Source organism: Engystomops pustulosus, chromosome 5, assembly GCF_040894005.1.
Source record: "Engystomops pustulosus chromosome 5, aEngPut4.maternal, whole genome shotgun sequence".
Classification (NCBI taxonomy): Eukaryota; Metazoa; Chordata; class Amphibia; order Anura; family Leptodactylidae; genus Engystomops; species Engystomops pustulosus.
In genome coordinates this window covers 85,289,160-85,308,471 of record NC_092415.1, presented here as the reverse complement: position 1 = coordinate 85,308,471, position 19,312 = coordinate 85,289,160, and the positions used below count along the sequence as shown (strand labels likewise).

General features: G+C 39.7%; 1 protein-coding gene across 1 annotated transcript in view; it reads right to left on the bottom strand.

Moving 5' to 3' along the window:
- BMP6 (bone morphogenetic protein 6) overlaps window positions 1–19,312 on the bottom strand; it is a 126,421-nt gene that overhangs the window by 8,974 nt on the left and 98,135 nt on the right. Inside the window, exons 2-4 of the mRNA XM_072152557.1 lie at window positions 12,115–12,307; window positions 5,075–5,223; window positions 4,047–4,244 (exon numbers count right to left, since the gene is read on the bottom strand). Of these exons, the coding sequence (XP_072008658.1) occupies window positions 4,047–4,244; window positions 5,075–5,223; window positions 12,115–12,307 (540 nt within the window). The remainder of the gene's footprint in view (window positions 1–4,046; window positions 4,245–5,074; window positions 5,224–12,114; window positions 12,308–19,312) is intronic.

The following is a 19,312-nucleotide window of genomic DNA, read 5'->3' as shown; positions in this document are numbered from 1 at the left end:
CATTTTATAACTGTTATATCTGTTTATTGTAGCCTACGACTAAAGTACAATAAATAACCAATATTCGATGGTTCGTTTGTAACTAGGGGTCGTATGTAAGTCGAGTGTTCTTAAGTAGGGGACCGCCTGTATTCCATGCCGTGTACTGGAAAGCGGGAAAAAAAAAGTCCAAATCCAGTAAAAATGGTGAAAAAAACGCATTTGCATCGTTTTCTTGTGGGCACTGAGCGCCCCAAATGACATGTCTACTTTATTCTTTGGGTCGGTGCAATCATGGGAATACCAAATATGTATAGGTGTTTTAATGTTTTCATACATTTGCAAAAATTAAAACCTCGTGTACAAAATTTTTTTTTAATATTTTGCCATCTTCTGGCACTAATAACTTTCTCATACTTTTTTGTACGGCGCTGAGGCTGGTGTCATTTTTAGTGACTTTTGATGATTTTTTCAATGCTCACATTTTGAGGACTGTATGACTTTTTGATCACTTTTTATAGAATTTTGAATATTTGTTAAAATGGCAAAAAAGTGCCATTTTCGACTTTGGACGCTATTTTGCATCATGGGGTAAAACGCTGTGAAAAATATTGTGCATTTTATTATATTTTGATAAACCCGAGGCTGTCATGACGACAGATCGCCGCTCTCTGATGATATCACGGGGAACGGACAATCCTCGCCAAGATGGCGGCTCATTGAAGCTCATTCTAATAATACTGCAGAAGCCAGACAGCCTTGGGTTTCCGTCAGACATGGCAACCAATCACCGCTCCATGATGATGTTTGGGAGAGCGATGATTGCAACTAAGATGGCGACGCCCACGCAACCACCGACCGCAGGTATTAGTAGTGGGTGTTTGCTTATTAGTGGTGGGTGTATGAAGAAGGCAGTGGGTCTATGACGAAGGTTTAGCCTGTGAGCCTCTTCATACTGCCCCCGCACCTATATACTGGACATATATAGCGCAGAGTGTGAAAGGGTTAAAGGACATATATCATCAGTTTTACTGATTGTAGACGTGCCCTACTAACATCTATCCTCAGGACTTCTTTTATTTTAACTCTAGACGCCGTGATTGGGACAATAAAGTGTTATAAAAAGTATTTTGATTTGCCTGGGTTGCTCTGACTATGTCACCAAAGTGCCTTACAGCACCTCGTATTTAATTTATTCTTACCTCCCTCGTTGTGCTAGAAGACCCCCAGATAGTACATAGAGCAGCTGGGGTGGGACCGCTGGGTGCTCCGGTGATGTAGTTGCAGAACCTCAGGCTAAATAGAATAATTTTTATAACTCCATATTACCGCAATTGCGGCTTATAGAGTTATAATAAAAGAAGTTCTTCTTAGTAGGACAAATATAATCAGAAAAAACTGATGGTAGATGTCCTCTAAGTGGCCATCTGAGAAAGGTTGGTGTAGACCATAGACTTTCTTTCAGCCATGACAAAGATTTTGTTCATTTCTACGTTCCTGTGTTCAAATACCTAGCCAAGGCACAGTTTATAGTCCATGCTATACTCTCAGCATAGCAGTGAGTGTTTGCCTGCACGTCAAACGCTATGTACAATAATATGCTTCCAACGTAAAGACGGGAAACTGGGAATGATGTTTATGTTTTAAGAGAAAATAATCACAAAAATGTCTCTCTAAAAGTAAAGAAATATCAGAACAACATTCCACAGATGCTGCTGGCTTCCCCACATGTCCAAATTTGTACTGCAAAGCCTTGTGACCATCAGCAAAGCATTAATAAAAATTTGCCTTCTCTAATGCACATCTTGCCCTACTTAATACAACTCTCTTGGTGGCTTAAACAAATGCTTGATGTTTTTTTGGAAATAGTTCAATGTTGAGGACTCAATTAGAAGGCATCTCGGTGACAAGGAGCAGCTGTTGCTTTTGACATTGTTTTGTTTTTGATGAAGCCAAAGTAACTATTATTTTTCTCCCTCATTATGTATGAAATGCAACTTTAGATTTTTGCACAAATAACTACTCCTAAAAATTGACATTTTTTGTTTTTACTGAGAATAGAATAGAAGATGCCATATATTTAGTGTCCAGGACAGGAACATGCCCCGTCCTATAAGATTTTCAAAAGGTTTTCTTAAGGTAACAAAACAGGATCTGAACTTATCACCATCTGATCGGTAGAGAAATTTGCCAGGAGAACATTTAAGAGGTTGCTGTCTTTTTCTTTTTATACCTTCTGCACTCTTGTAATTGTTCTATGTACATTAAAGTCTTGGATAATCCAGTCTATGAGCATTTTGCAAGACGAACTTGCATTGTATCTCAGCGGTTTTCCCCTCTACTACGGGTAAGAGCAGTAGAAGGTTTCTCGAAGGTTCAACAAAGCCATCACTCAGATCAGAAAGGGGGCAGTGGAACATAAAAATGCAGAGCTCTCAATGCACAGCCGTAAAAAAAAAACCAACGGATTCGGAAAAACCGCCGCATTTAAAAAAAAAAGTGTCGCTCGACGCGCGCTTACCTGCACCCAGGGTAGGACAGTGAACTCCGATGCAGAGAACGTGCCGCTGGATCGCGAATCGACCGGGTAAGTAAATCTGCCTCTCTGTCTCCAATCGAATAATTTCTCTCAGGGGGAGAAAAAATTTTGGAAAAGAAGCTGTATGTGAAAGTTCGGCCCTTGGGCCCTTTCTGGGTGAGCACTGCTCCAGCTCCTACAGAGGACGCATCTACCTCAAGATGAAAGGGTTTGTTTGTGTCAGGCCTAGTGAGTACTGGAGCCGAGGCAAAAGCGGAATTCAACTTGGAGAAGGCCTCTTCAGCTGCAGGATACCAGGCATGTGGATTGGCACCCTTCTTGGTGAGTGCCACGATATGAGACACCAGAGTGGAAAAATGGCCAGATCTTGCTGTTAGGATTCAGAGTCTGTAGACCCTCTGGACCACTGCGGGAGATGGTACTAGCCAACCTGGGACTGGAGTCTAAGTGACACCTGGTCTTCACCAAAGTGCGCTGCAAAGTGGGATGGTCTTGCTGGGGTGGGGTGCCACCAGGTCATTCCACAGGTGCCACAAGCCCGCGGTGGCAGCCAAGGTAGCGATGCAGGAGACAGTCCGAACCCTGGCTGACAGCAGGAGAACAGCACAGGAAGGAACACTAGGAACACAGGAGCTGGCACACGGATCAGGAATGCAGGAACGGAGAGACACGGGAACGCTGGAGACACAGGAACACTGGAGACACAGGAACACTGGAGACACAGGAGGGCTTTCTCTTCACAAGAAAGGCTAGAAGATCCCGCGGGGAATGATGGGAGCTGACAGATTAAATGCAGCCCTGGAAGTGGCCAGCGCCAATCACCTGTGCGCTCTCTCTGAGCACCGCCAAGTGTGCGCCCTCGGGAGTGGGGACGCGCGTGGGCCCTCGTTTGGATGGGAGCAGGACCGTGGAGAGGTAATGCCAGGGCCGGGGCAGCGGGGCCAGCGCAAGGGGCACGAGTGCACCCGTCATCCGAGACAAGGATCCCGGGGTGCCCTGACAGTACAGTTACTACTTTAAGATGTATTCACACTTTACAAGAGCCCCAATTACAGATTATGTTTAAAATGGGCAACCATTTGTAAAATTAACATTACTATAAAAAAAAAGTCTATAATAGTCAATGGGATTTGCCGGTAACTAAATGTTAGCCCTTCTACACACAATTGTTTTTTCCTCTAGTGCTGTTGTTCTAGGTTTTCTTACCATTTTTGTGGTTGGTTCCTAGGCATTGTGGACAACAATCACATAACCTTGTGGGCAGGTCTAACTCAACCATGGAAACACAGATTACACACGACCAACTTTACAGATATACACCCAACACATAGGGAAAATACAGATTACACACGGCCCACAAATACAGATTGCGGACATTGAAAGAGAAGGATCGTGTGCAGATAGCCTTAAACCCCTAGCAATCAGATATTGTTGACCTATCCAATGAATAGGTCATTTGTATAAATGAATTGGGAAATCCCTTTAAGGTGAGATCACTGATTGTAAAATTGATAACAAAACACTATACCTGTTACACTGGATACTCTTGATACATCTTGAGATTGAGAGTAGCGGTTGCGATTCTGGTTCTTGCGTTTGCTCGTTGCAGATCTAGCAGTCCTCAGATGAACCTCACTCGCTTTAAAAAAAGCAACCATGAATGGCTGCTTGTCGTACGGGCCATCTCTGCCAACCAAACCTGCGGCTTTTGTGTTTACATTTTGACCTGGAACCAAACGACAGATATTATTAGTGTCCATTAGTGAAATATTGTATATGTAAATATGCATGGAAATATACATGTGAATGGTCTCCCTCAAGGTTACCAGCAGCAAGAATAACTGAAAAATTGATTTTCTGCCAAATGTTTAAAGGAAGCAAATGGAAATCTCACATGTGACAAGAAAAATTACCACCAAGGCTGGGGCAAGCTGCTGCAAATTCACCTGCAGCTCACTCACTGGGAGCTGTTATAGCAGCAAAGCACTTTCAACCTATGCCAAGGATAAAAGCTATGGGGAAAGCTGTAGAAAATAATAATGATAAATCCATATGATTATGAGGTGGTTTTGCCGAGAGAGAATTGTCAAGCAACATGCCCCAGACTGTTACTGAAAGAAATTCAGGAGCATGTTTATCCCATATGGCCCAAGCCTAAGGTCCCCTGCACAAGTATGTGCTCTGTCCATGCAATTGGATCCATTTTCTGGTGACATCCCATGGACTGGGCACAGTGAGTCCTTGCAGCATAGTGATAAATGATGCAAGGACTCTCTGTCTGCCAGCTGAACAGCAGCACCTAACAGCTGTCACAGTGTTTGGCCGCAGACATCATCATTCACTATGATGCAAGGACTCCCGTCCGCTGCATTGTGCTCGGTCCAATGGTGCTTGGTCCGGAAAATTATTATTTTTTTGGCAAAACTCATTGAGAGAGAGTAACACCTGTTTTCATGCAGGCTGATCATTTATCATCAAAATGTAGCAATATTAAAACTAACAAAGCAAACTATGCACTGTGTAAGCAAAATCAGGGAAATCATTCCATAAAATTACCATCTCTGGTCTCCACACCAAGCTGCAGTCCAAGATTGTGTCTTGGATTCATTACCCATAAGTTGCTGGTTGCAGTGATATCAAACTCAAGCCATCCTTCTTCTGAAGCCCACACTGTCTGGGTATCCAGAAGGAAAACATCAGTCTCCCTAATATGAAAATAAGAATATTAAATACTGGTAAATAGAAAGTATATACCAGTGACAGCCACAAAGCCTTGAAGGAAAATATATAATGTTATGGGAAATACATTCCTGAGATGGGACATTGATCCCCATTATTGGCATAAGCCTAATAGGGAATCTACCTCACGGATGCAGTGGTACTTAAAGGAAACCTACCATTTAGAATGGCAGGGGTAAGCTGTAAGTACCGAGCACCAGAACAGGTTTCGGCGCTGCGTGCGCACGATCGTGCGCGCCCCTACATAGGAAATAGCGGAGATGTTGCGCGCGCACGGTCGCACGCAGCGCCGAAGCCTCTCCTGCTCTAAAGTTTAAAAAGTGTTAAAACCGCGATACCGCAGTTTATAACACTAACGAAAGTAAGTACCGGCACCAGCTCACCCTGAGCTGGTGCTCGGTACTTACAGCTTACCCCCGCCATTCTAAATGGTAGGTTTCCTTTAACCAAGCACATGCTGGTGTGTGCCTTCTGAAACAGCATATGTTCTTCTTTTTGCTTCAAATGGCTTAGTTTTTGAGAGAACCATATTTTAAAATTATTCAAAAGAGTCTCAAGGGCTCCTGGCTATGTCACAGAAACCTCTTCTGGCTCCGACGTCTGATAATTATTCAAACCTCAATTCAGCTCTGTGGGTGTGGAGGGAGGAGGCGGCAGCAACGCTGAATAGAGGTGTGAAAAATTAACAGACTTTGGAGCCAGACAAGGCTTCTGTAATGTATCCACTAGCGCCAGAGGCTCATTTCCATAATTTTAAAAGACGGTTTTCTCAAAAACTAAGCCATTAGAAGCAAAAAGAACAGATTTTGTTTCAGGAGGACCCCCCCAGCATGTAAGTGTACTTGGTTTAGATGCACGCCACCCATGTGGTAGATTTCCTTTAATGTCTCCCTCTGAATAAACTCTGTAGGATTAAAGGGTAGACGTTGATGATGATACTATGAGGTCCTATTCAACGATCAAGGATGATGAGGTAGACATATGATATAGGGCTTGTCACAGCATACTTTGGCTAAGAGAATGTCATATATTTATACGATTCCAGCAGGGGCATAACTGGGAGAGACCGGGCTCCATAGTAGATTTTGGAATCAGGCCTCCCTCTCCCTTAAAAAAAAATACATATTTGTACACTCACACATGTTGCAATTACACACATTTATATAAGTTTATGCATACAGTATATACATACCATATATTCACAAGCAGTATAAACATACATACAGTATATACCCCCAATACATACATTTGACATATACACATATACAGATGGTACCATACATGCAGACTTACAGTGTATATACACACACATCTAGCATATACACACCGAATACCCCAGATGTCGGGGCCCCCTGACACTATGGGGATTAGGGGGATAAATATATTAGTAGCAGTCCTAGTAGCTGCTATGGGGCCCATAGTGTCAAGTGGCCCTGGCATCAGACCTGACACACCACTAAAGAATGAAGGATGTCGGGGGAGAGGGAGGGGACGGCATAACGACAGGACATCTCTCATCTCTAATTCCTGCTATGTGCTTCCCCCATTTGGTCAGCAGCTACTAGGACATATCTGTGTAAGTGTATAAATGTTTATATAAGTACATAAATGTGTGTGCATAAGTGTATAAATGTTTATATAAGTACATAAATGGGTGTGCATAAGTGTATAAATGTTTATATAAGTACATAAATGTGTGTGCATAAGTGTATAAATGTTTGTAAGAGTGTATAAATGTGTGAGTATACAAATATGTACATTTTTAGGGGGTTTCCATTCAAAAGTCTGCTATGAGGCCCTGCCTCTACTAGTTACCTAGTTATGGCTGCTACCCCTGTAGTTACACCCTTGGATTCTAGTGCTTCCTGCCTCCAAAATAATTGAATAAAAAGCATTAAAAAATTCTGTTCATCCAAAAACAGTACCTATTTAAATATTATTTTATTCAGAACAAAACAAGCCCTTATCAATTTCTTTTGATTGATGAAAAGAATAATTATAGGTCTCAGAATATGGCAAAACATAAAGAAATTAATTCTTCTTAAAAAGATGTTTTGTTTCCAAAAGTAGTGAAAATTAAGAAAGCCTGCACATAGGATGTCTCCCTAATCACACCTATTAAATAATTGGTGACCTTTTATTCCCCTCCACAGAAAAGAGCTAAAATATTTCCATTTTACAAAAATTAACCCCTCATATGCCTATGTTGAATGAAAGATAAAAAACAAAAGTTATGTGTAGTTTAAATTAAACATGGAAATAAAATAAATAAAATGCCTTCACCTGAAAGGGGTGTTACCAGAGCCACACTGTGGTGTAACTTGACAGGCTAATACACTACCTGCCCCTCTCCTTCTGCTCTCTCAGCACTCCCCCCTTCCTCTGCCTGATGTTATCTCACTGAAGAAGAGGTTTCAGCACAAAGTGGAAGGGGGAGTGCTCCTTTCACACTGACAGCATGTTAGTTGATTTTAAAATGAAGGAGGCCATGGATAACAAATTAAGAAATAAGAAAATGACCACAGTCATAGTGCCTGGATCTGTGAATAAGTGTTCATGCTTGATTTTTGATGGTAAATTCCCTTTAAATTTGTAAAGGGATGTAAGTAGAAGCCCAAGTAGTTGTGTGAACTTGTATATTATTCATGATGTGATGTTCATATAGCAGATTGACCTGCACTGTATGTTTAGGACAGCTATATGTATAATTTTTTTGAAGTTGCTGCCCTGTTCCTGCTACCAAGCATCACAACGTCCCTTTTTAGCAGTGCATCAGAGCAGTTAGTTTTGGCACCAAATTAGGCTCCCTAAACTTTGGTGGCTGGTCCGATGCAGGAGCAGACAGCCTGGCACTGACAGCAGTAACATATGTGCCAGCATCGTCTTCTGTCCAATTCACTTCTTTGTTTTGTGTGTGTGAACTGTGGCTAAGGTTGCTGCTGTGTTGGGATTTATTGATTGATCCACACCCAGCTTCCTTCAGCCCAGCCCTGTCCAACAAGGGTTACTAGAGTGACGGAAGGCCAATCTAGTCAGCTGCTGGAGGTGGTGTCCAGGAACTCCTTTATATATCTACCCAGTTCCATTACTCCTTGCTGGTTCTACTAGTCTCCTCATACCTTTTTCCTACCACTGTGTGTTGTTACCTTGCTATCTTGGTTTTGCCTCAGTTTTGTCTGACTTTGCTTGTTTGTCTGTATCTGTTGTTTGTCTCTTTGTGTCCTAGTTTAATTACTGGTCTATCTCTGACTTCTTGATACTTGTCCGCTTCACCATCCAGCAGCTGCCAGACAGAGTAAGTATTCACTGTCGCCTTGCAGGGTCTCTCAGGTTCCATTAGTTGGCCTCTTGATAGTATGTCCACCCTTATCAGGTCTTATCTACTTTGGTAGACATTGCAGGGTGAGGTCGCCACCACTTACCCAGTCTGACAGCTTGCTCCAAGTCTGGTTGTGGTGCTGGACAGGTTTGCTAGACAGTGGAGAGACACCAAAGAGTATTCCTCAATATTACTACTTTTTCTTTTTGGTGACATGGCAAACAAAATGCAGGGGAAAAATTGCATAATTACCTAAAAATATTATATTGTGGTATCATTTACTAATGATATGCTTCATCTCTGTAGGGATGAGTGTATTTGTAAGACATATGATTCTTAACTTTGGTGAACAATGCTATTGTGTCCTTTGATCTATGTGCTAAAACAACAGAGAGAAAAAAAAGGGGGGGGAGAAGGCAAAACAAGAGGACGGCGCCTCGTGTATTATTGTGGGGTAGGAGGATATATCAATAGGCGTCAAGGCCGTTCTGTGGGAGGGTGTAAGCGACACCCCCCCTATATGTTATGCTCACCTTAGTGCGCTAAAAAAGCGCATAGAGTTACATCAATAGCTGCCCATCAGGTAGCCGGTGTAGTCCGTCTGGGGGAACGGTTAACCGGTGTAGTTAAGTGCAAAGTGTGGTTGGAAAACCAAAGGAAAAACTGGTACGGCGCTATTGAAAGGGTAATCTTCAGGTAGGGTAATAGGTTTATTAGTTCCAGAGTAAACGCGTTTCGGGCAAAACTGCCCTTCTTCAAGTACAATATGGAAGGGGGTTTCTATACAGTATTAAAAACATTCAATCAATAGTCAAATAATATTTAAAAATGGATACATATACATATACATATATAAAAATTATAGTGTAACAAATCTCAGGGTAATGTGCAGAATCTTAAGGAAGCGAGATCATTTGTGAGATGGGAAAGTTTCAGTTAAAATTGATATTATTTAAAAATAGTAGATTTTTAAATAATATCAATTTTAACTGAAACTTTCCCATCTCACAAATGATCTCGCTTCCTTAAGATTCTGCACATTACCCTGAGATTTGTTACACTATAATTTTTATATATGTATATGTATATGTATCCTTTGATCTATGACCTGGAAACAAAATTTTACTCTCCTAAACAATTTGATTGCCTATGCATTTTTACCTTAAATAAAATTGGAATGCATTTCTATATAAAGATTATACATTTACCTGTGGTGAACCTTGATTTTAAAGATTTTCTCCACTTTTGCAGGCTGTTTATATATATATGTTATACTGTATATCTAAATCTCCTCTCTTCCACTCCAGCACCTAAACTGAGTATTTCTCCTGTAATCACTTTATAATTGCCAGCTGCTTTTATAATATTGTAAGGGATTTAATCAGCATGAAAGTTTGATACTATATTTTATCCTTTGTGGTCTTGTTCTTTTAAAACTTTTGTCACATGAATCATTTGGAGTGTTTTATATTCAGTATTCGCCACTGACGTAATCTGAACAGTTCAGACATGATGATATTTGGCAGTGACAGATCAATAAGTTATGTGTTCCCTCCTATCTCCAAAAGTACTGGTGACTGCAAATCTCTTTCAACGAGGACTGAAAAAGCCTTTGAAAAACACACTGCATGGAAGTCGCACTTTGAAGGTATTTTGTTAGCGTCAACTTTGTTTTCAGCCAAAATAATATTGATAAATAACTCCCTGGATGACTATTAGAATGATTGCCGATCCACTGTGTAAAGTCAACTCCAGACAGCAATCTCATATTAAATTGTATGGATAACTGCCTAGTTGTGTAAAATCATTGCATTCCTGGACAACCATTTTACCAGACAACAGCTTTAAATGTATGCAAAATTCCTATGTGCATCAAAGAAAGTGAAATATGATTTAAGTACTTAACTAAATATGTCATTTCAAGAAGTATATCCTTGTTTGTACTGAGCAGCATGTATCACACTACAACATAACTTAATCTTCCAAATATGAAGCTGGCTGCTTCTATCTCTACACTTCCTCTTGTAAAGATGATGAGCATTGGGCTCCCACCAGGCCTGAAATGACATTCCCAATGAATCACAGGCAGGAGAAATAAAAAAGTGCATCCACATCAGCTTCTTGTCAAGCAAACTCACTTGATGTGGCTTGTCATTTCTAGGTAATAGCTGGAGGTATGTTCATGGTCTCCAATCCTGTTCCCACAAACGCATAAGTCTAATGGAACGGTTTAAAAGGCATCAGCAGCCACCTTCTTATAAGAACTGATATAAAAACAATATGTAAAGTAATATGTGTGAAGCCAACATTATTGTGTGGATATGATCCTGCACCTCCATACAAGTTAAGTGATCCAAACTAGGGGTTCTACCCCTATAGTCACCGAACATTAAGTAGAAGAACTCCAATATTATAGAGCAACCACTACATATCATACTATTATCTGTGAATTGTGGCAGTTTATATAATCTGCATCTATACAGGTATATTTCAGAGGTAATAAGGATTTATAAAAGCCTGACGGCACGTAACTGCAATCGATCTATGAAAAACAGGCCATCCGCTGGCTTGATTTTACAGACCAAACACAATGCCAGTGATGGGACTCACTGCAGCATAGTGATATATGATCCAAGGAGTCCCTTCTTTCCCACTGTTTTCCAGATTACAGTTTGGGGAATAAGGGACATCATATAGCACTATGATGCATGGAGTTCCATCCCCAAAACTGTTGTTGGTGTATCAGACTAAGCACAGTCATGTCCTGCTTGATTCTTATCTTTGTTGGAGGGTCTTTTAGGCAACATTCACACATAGTGCTTGTATTGTGTTCAGAAACGCAAATCAAACACAATGAAGGGGATTTATTAATCTGTCTGAATTGTAGTGTAATTTGCACCTGAAATGGCTTGCACCACATTTTTTAAGGATTTAAGACCTTTGTCAGGCAGTTTTCCTGACTTTTACATAAAGGGGAAAGGGGGCATGGTTTTGTCAGTGTGCCTGAAAATTCAGTAAGAAACTAGGCAGTTTTTGTTGTTCTGCTTCTTCTGATTTCATGATTCATCCGTGGATGAAAACAGAATTTTCAATTTTAATAGTTGGGAAAAATTACAGGCTGTAATGTGACTTTTGTGACTTTTCAAAACCAACCCAGGTAAGTAACACTTCTACCTCACTATTCTTTATCCTGGCCGTCTTTCTCTATGTAGTCCTTGGTGCTGCGGTTTGTTTCCGTAACAAAAATAGGTAGGATATATATTAATTCTGGCATTATTTTTACATAATAGAAATTTGTATATGAACTAATTTAAGGTTGAAGCTAGATCTAGGGAAAGACAGGAACATGCTGCCAATTTGTAGAAAAAAATTAATGACTCTATTACACATCACATAGATCGTGATGTTACTGTTCATGTGTTTCATAGATATCAATGTAACTAGTTGAATAGTACTGTTATAGATACCTGTGTGATACCATGCATTGTTATGGCATGAGCAAATATATATTATGTATTTAGAAGTACAAAATTGGTACCTGTTTCTGTGCTCAGTTAATACTTGATAAATGCTGATTAAAAAAGTCTGGTTCTCGAAGCTTCCCAGAACACAGTCCTTGTATATTCGGAATTCGGCAGCGGTTACTGCTTCTCCCTCAGGAATCTGAGATAAATTAAACTTGAATTCCTTATGATGTCTTAGACGAGGGGAAAGTTCCTTTTCATGTTCAACTAAAATAAGAAGAAAAGGATCAGGTCAACATATCAGTAAGCGTATAAAGTGCAAGAGGGAAGAAAATAAAAGGCAATACAATACTTCCGAAATATGAAATATTAAGGACTGAAGGGTTATAACAGATCAACAAATTACTTTTTTGGGTATACTGAAACATGATCTATTTTTTCTCTATCAATTCCAGTTTTGCTTGCCTTCATTCAATAGCACCTTTACAGTTTAATTCCAGTGCATATAAAGATATGATAGATCCAGTTATCAGAGTTGCAACTTGTGATCCCATGACCAGGACAGCAATATACCTACTCGAAATTAACTATGTAGGTTTCCAATACATGGGAGGAACTGATGCCAAAAGTATTTTGGGGAATTAAAGAACTTTTCATTATAACTTTACAAAATTAGCAAAACCCAGAATAACCATTTATACATTTTTTTTTTACAAATGTAACCACTAGAATCCCTGCTCATATTACACTTGCATTGAATGAAAAGTAAAGCTAATGTTAACTCGACCTCCATGTTAAATAGTCTTCGTACTAGGTACACATATCACCATCCATAGGATATGGGACACATGTCTGACTGCTATTTGTACAACCAGTGGGACTTTCAGCAATAACAAAAATGGGAGGCCTAAGTACCCTTTGTGATTTAAAACTGGAGAGATGTAGCCACACATGCACAATTGCTTCATTTGAGACCACCATACCATTACAAGTGGACCCCACGTGGAAAAACTTCTTTAATTCTAGTACAGAAATTTCAATTTACTTCCATGATATTAACACAATATAAATGTTCATAAACATTTAAAGAGATATTAAAGGGATATTCCCATGAAGATACGCTTCTTAAATATACTCAGAATAACAAAATAACACAGTCTCTAATTTATTGGTATTAACAAAAATACATTATTTCACAGATATAATTCCAACCTGTCTGTATATGTCCTGGTGTAGACAATTTTGGTTGTCCCTGGAGCCCACCATAAATCTTCTGACTATTACTAGATTCTTTTCATGAATAGCTTCTTTTGTCTGCACAATGCAGTGCCTCCTTCCCCTCCCCCCTGCATAACAAGACTAGCTCAGACACAGGCACTTTGTATTCTACAAGCTACAGACAGATAAGGTCTTCCTAGCAGATCTGACTGTCTGTTTTATTGATAAGGTGAGTTGGCAGAGCTAAGAGTGCTATTGTGTTTTATATCCATTTCATGGATCTCATCATTTCTCATCTCTGATCTGTCTCAGTTCTCTTTCTATGTATCAGATGCAAGTAGAATGTTCAGAAGCTAAAAAAAAGTTTACATAAACCTGGACCCTAATAATCTAAGCACATTGTCACCACAAATTGACTACAAAGTCAAGAATTCACGCCTCTCGCATGATGTCGCCTTGCTCTCCCAAGCTCCCAGCATCTTGTCCCCACGCTCCGTGCTGCTAATTATAAGTTTGTTTTTAATGTGATCTCGACGTGTCAAGATTAGCGATGGACAGCGATGGGATCAAGGTGAAGAGGAGTGGGGTGTGTATTTGTAGCCTTTTTTATTATTTTCAGTGATTTCCTTTAAATATAGCAGAACTGCTTGAAACCCTTGCTATAATCCAGCAACCTTTTAGAGGCCGAGTGCCCGAACCGCAACCCAAAACCCCCTTATTTATCGGGAGGTGCCAACCAAAAATTAAAGCAGTAACTAATTGCTCCCTGTTCAATAACTTTCAATCATAATGGCCTCCTGAGGACAGCAACACAGTTAGCTTCTTTCCAGTTTCCCTCTGTACACAGAGAATCGTGGGGCCAGCAGGAGGTCCTCCAAAAATAATTTGACCCGGTCTAATTCTCCCTCTTCCTACAGTCCCAAGTAGCGAAGTCAGTATGAAAATATGATTGAAAGCAGCATCTTTAACCCCTTATCACCGACACTAGTTTTCAGCTCAATGACCAGACTCGATTTTTCAAATCTGACATGTCTCACGATAATTGGTTATAACTTCGGAACGCTTTAACATATCCTGGTGATTTTGAGAATGTTTTCTCGTGACACATTATACTTCATGTTAGTTATAAAATTTAAGTGATAAGTTTTGCGTTTCGTTCTGAAAAAAAGTGAAAATTTGGCAAAAGTTTGTAAAAATTCTTCATTTTCCAAGTTTGAAATGTTCTGGTTTCCAGACAGGAAGTAAAACTACCCAAAAAGTTTGATAATTAACATTTACAGAATATCTGCTTTATGTTGGGATGATATTTTATGCTTCCGGTCATTTTTCTAGGATGTTATGAGGCGCTGAACTTTAGGTGCGATTTTTCTTATTTTCATGAAAATTGCCATAACTCACATTTTGAGGGACAACTCAGCTTTCAAGTGACTTTGAGAGGCCTAAATAATAGTAAAACCTCATAAATTACCCCACTATAGAAAGTTCACCCCTCAACATATGTAAAACAACTTCTATTAAGTCCATTAACCCTTTAAGTGTTTCACATGGGTTAAAAAATATGGACCTGCGATTTAGAAACTATGGAATTTTTTTGGAAATACATTCATTTAGGCCAAAACTGACATTTTCAGAATAAATTAAATGATGAAACGCACTGCAACGCTTGATGCCCAATTCCTCCCGAGTGTACTGATACCCCATATGTGGTGGTAAACTGCTGTACGGGCGCACGGCCGAGCATAGAATGAATGGAGGCGCCGTCCACAGCAGATTTGTATTGTCACATTGTACGACCTATAAATTTTTATTTTTTTTGGTAATGCGATCATATGAGGGCTTATTTTTTATGGGATGAGATACAATGTATAAATAATTTATTTTGGGAGTCTAAAGCTTATTCATGAGATTTTATTAACTATTTCAAGGGGGACACAAACAAAATCATCAATTTTTATTTTGGATTGTGAGCATTTCCCCCCCCCCCGCTCACCATAACGTAAAAATAATATTTTATCTTTATTCTCTGGTTCACTACGATTGCGGTGATACCTCATTTATATAGTTTTTCTTATTTTGCTCAATTTTCCTGAGCAAAACCAATATTGGAGAAAATCGCATTGTTTTTACTATTGACAACTTTTCAGGGCCATAACTTCTGTATTTTTCTGTTGTCAGATCTGGTTGAGGGCTTATTTTTTGCGAAAACAGTTGTTCTTTTCAGTCGTATCATATTAGGTACCATAACTTTTTTTGATCACTTTTTAGAACATTTTTTGTGATGGTGTTTGATGAAAAATTGTATATTATGGGAAGTTTTTCGAGTTTTTTTTTTTACGTAGTTCACCGAGCGGGTTCAATATTGATTTAGATTTATTGTACAGATTAATACGGACGCGGTGATACCTCATTTATATAGTTTTTCTTATTTTGCTCAATTTTCCTGAGCAAAACCAATATTGGAGAAAATCGCATTGTTTTTACTATTGACAACTTTTCAGGGCCATAACTTCTGTATTTTTCTGTTGTCAGATCTGGTTGAGGGCTTATTTTTTGCGAAAACAGTTGTTCTTTTCAGTCGTATCATATTAGGTACCGTAACTTTTTTGATCACTTTTTAGAACATTTTTTGTGATGGTGTTTGATGAAAAATTGTATATTATGGGAAGTTTTTCGAGTTTTTTTTTTACGTAGTTCACCGAGCGGGTTCAATATTGATTTAGATTTATTGTACAGATTAATACGGACGTGGTGATACCAAATATGTACGTGTTTTGTGTTTTATATACTTTATTTGCATTTTATGTGTTACTGGGGAGATTATGGGACTTTTATTTTATTTATTTATTTAATTATATTATAAAAAGATTTTTTTTTTTTTTACTTTTTTACATTTTCTACTTCTTGGCTTGAATAAGCGATCATCCGATCGCTTATTCAAGCCTTTACACTGCAATACACTTGTATTGCAGTGTATAGTGAAAGTAACTGAGCATGCTGCGCATGCTCAGTTACTTACAGCCGGGTCCTGCCAGGAAGGCAGGACCCGGTGAGAAGAGGAGCCGACAGCCCCGGGTCACTCGTCGGAACCCGGGGCAGCGGCAGGAGGGATCGGATCCCCCGGTAAGCACACCGGGGGGGTCCGATCCACGGGGGACACACTTGCACGCCGCGGTCATGCTTGACCGCGGCGTGCAAGGGGTTAAACACCCGGGATCGGAGTTTTTCCGATCCCGGGTGTTAGTGCCGGGTCTGGGCTGTGATATCACAGCCCGACACCGGCACCAGCGAGACCCGGTGTCCCGAAAACTTCTTCTGATGCGCCGCCGTAGAAAGGCGTCGCATCAGAAGAAGTACCCTTAATGACCGCCGTAGAATCCCGATAGGGCGGTCATTAAGGGGTTAAAGTTGCTTGGAACTGCAGGAAGATTCTTTGAGTCCTGTATGGTGTGCTGGGGTGATGGCCCAGGTGCCCACAGAAGGGGCTCTGAGTGCCGCCTCTGGCACCCGTGCCATAGGTTCGCCACCACTGCTATAATCCATTACAATATCCTTTCAGTACAAAAGTACAATGGACCCATGGCAAAATCTGGAAAGGGCTCTGTTAGTTACACCAATGCCAACTTGATTCTATTTACTAATCAGGAAGTACAGAAACAAATAATAATAATACATGTGTCTAAGGAGGTCTTATCTAAATTCTAGATATTTCAGGTATGTCATATAACTAATACAGTGGGTTTAGTGGCACTTATTGATCTCTGTCACACCGCCTTGGGTGCAGCCACAAAGGGTCTTAACACCAAAAAGGGCCCCAATGAGAAAATTCGAAAAAAGTTTTTTGTGTATGTGGGCACGCTCAAAAACGGTCTCGGAAGTGAATCACAATATTTCAATATTTAATACCACATTCAAAGTATAGATAAAAAGTATAGATAAAAACATTCACAATGGTCTTGATATAATAACAGATGGTTGAATTACTACATGTACTGGAATTTGATTATTACTCGATAGCTCTGACAAATTTGAAGTGTGTATACACTTATGTGTTTACTGTAAACTTATGTGTTTACTGTGGACTGGTGTGTTCACTGTGAACTGTAAACTTTTGTGTCCACTGTAAACTTATGTGTTTTACTGTAAACTTATATGTTCACTGTAAACTTGTGTGTCCACCGTAAACCTATGTGTCCACTGCAAACTTATGTGTTTACTGCAAACTTATGTGCCCACTGTAAACCAATTTGTTTACTGTAAACTTTTGTGTAAACCAATTTGTTTACTGTAAACTTTTGTGTCTACTGTAAACTTTTTTGTTTACTGTAAACTTATATGTTTACTGTGGATATCAGATAAAACAACGTTACACAAAAATCAATTGAACTTGCATGTATGAAGAAATATTAAAATGTCCAAAAAGTAAAAGACAAAAAACAATAATCAATAATGAATGTCCAAAGTTGTGAGTCCTAAAAAATAAAGATAAAAAATAAAAAGTAAAAAGTAAAAGTCCAAAATCAAAAAGCGAAATTCAGCTTTGTATAGTAAATTGATATCCAGGAGGTTTTGCTATTTAAACAGGATGCAGGGCCCTACACCTGTAAAGACTCATATATATTTTCGCCTTTTTACGAGATTTAAAATAGAGGTATAGACACTCACGGTTGGTTGGCAACAATGGTTCTGATTGTCCTTAAAATTATGTTGCTGTTCTCGATGTGCCGGGGTGGAGAAAAAAACAATCCAGATATCCACATATATTGTGGTTAGCGGCCTTCCACATGTAATGGAGTCTGTGGACGCCGTTTGAAAGCGTGATCTCAAGGCGTTGCGGGATGTTAGTCCACACGCATCCGCTAGACTGAATGGATCCTCCTCCTCCTAATCCAGATCGAGCGACTGAACTGTGTCGCAAATAGTGTGACTGTACTGTGCTGTGTCACAGATGGTGCCGTGCTACTCACTGGGTGCGGTCGTGCTCGTCAGTGGATGTAGTCTTTCAAGTTGAGGCTCCAAGTGGTGCACTTTAGTTTGTAAACTTTTTTACAAACTAAAGTGCACCACTTGGAGCCTCAACTTGAAAGACTACATCCACTGACGAGCACGACCGCACCCAGTGAGTAGCACGGCACCATCTGTGACACAGCACAGTACAGTCACACTATTTGCGACACAGTTCAGTCGCTCGATCTGGATTAGGAGGAGGAGGATCCATTCAGTCTAGCGGATGCGTGTGGACTAACATCCCGCAACGCCTTGAGATCACGCTTTCAAACGGCGTCCACAGACTCCATTACATGTGGAAGGCCGCTAACCACAATATATGTGGATATCTGGATTGTTTTTTTCTCCACCCCGGCACATCGAGAACAGCAACATAATTTTAAGGACAATCAGAACCATTGTTGCCAACCAACCGTGAGTGTCTATACCTCTATTTTAAATCTCGTAAAAAGGCGAAAATATATATGAGTCTTTACAGGTGTAGGGCCCTGCATCCTGTTTAAATAGCAAAACCTCCTGGATATCAATTTACTATACAAAGCTGAATTTCGCTTTTTGATTTTGGACTTTTACTTTTTACTTTTTATTTTTTATCTTTATTTTTTAGGACTCACAACTTTGGACATTCATTATTGATTATTGTTTTTTGTCTTTTACTTTTTGGACATTTTAATATTTCTTCATACATGCAAGTTCAATTGATTTTTGTGTAACGTTGTTTTATCTGATATCCACAGTAAACATATAAGTTTACAGTAAACAAAAAAGTTTACAGTAGACACAAAAGTTTACAGTAAACAAATTGGTTTACACAAAAGTTTACAGTAAACAAATTGGTTTACAGTGGGCACATAAGTTTGCAGTAAACACATAAGTTTGCAGTGGACACATAGGTTTACGGTGGACACACAAGTTTACAGTGAACATATAAGTTTACAGTAAAACACATAAGTTTACAGTGGACACAAAAGTTTACAGTTCACAGTGAACACACCAGTCCACAGTAAACACATAAGTTTACAGTAAACACATAAGTGTATACACACTTCA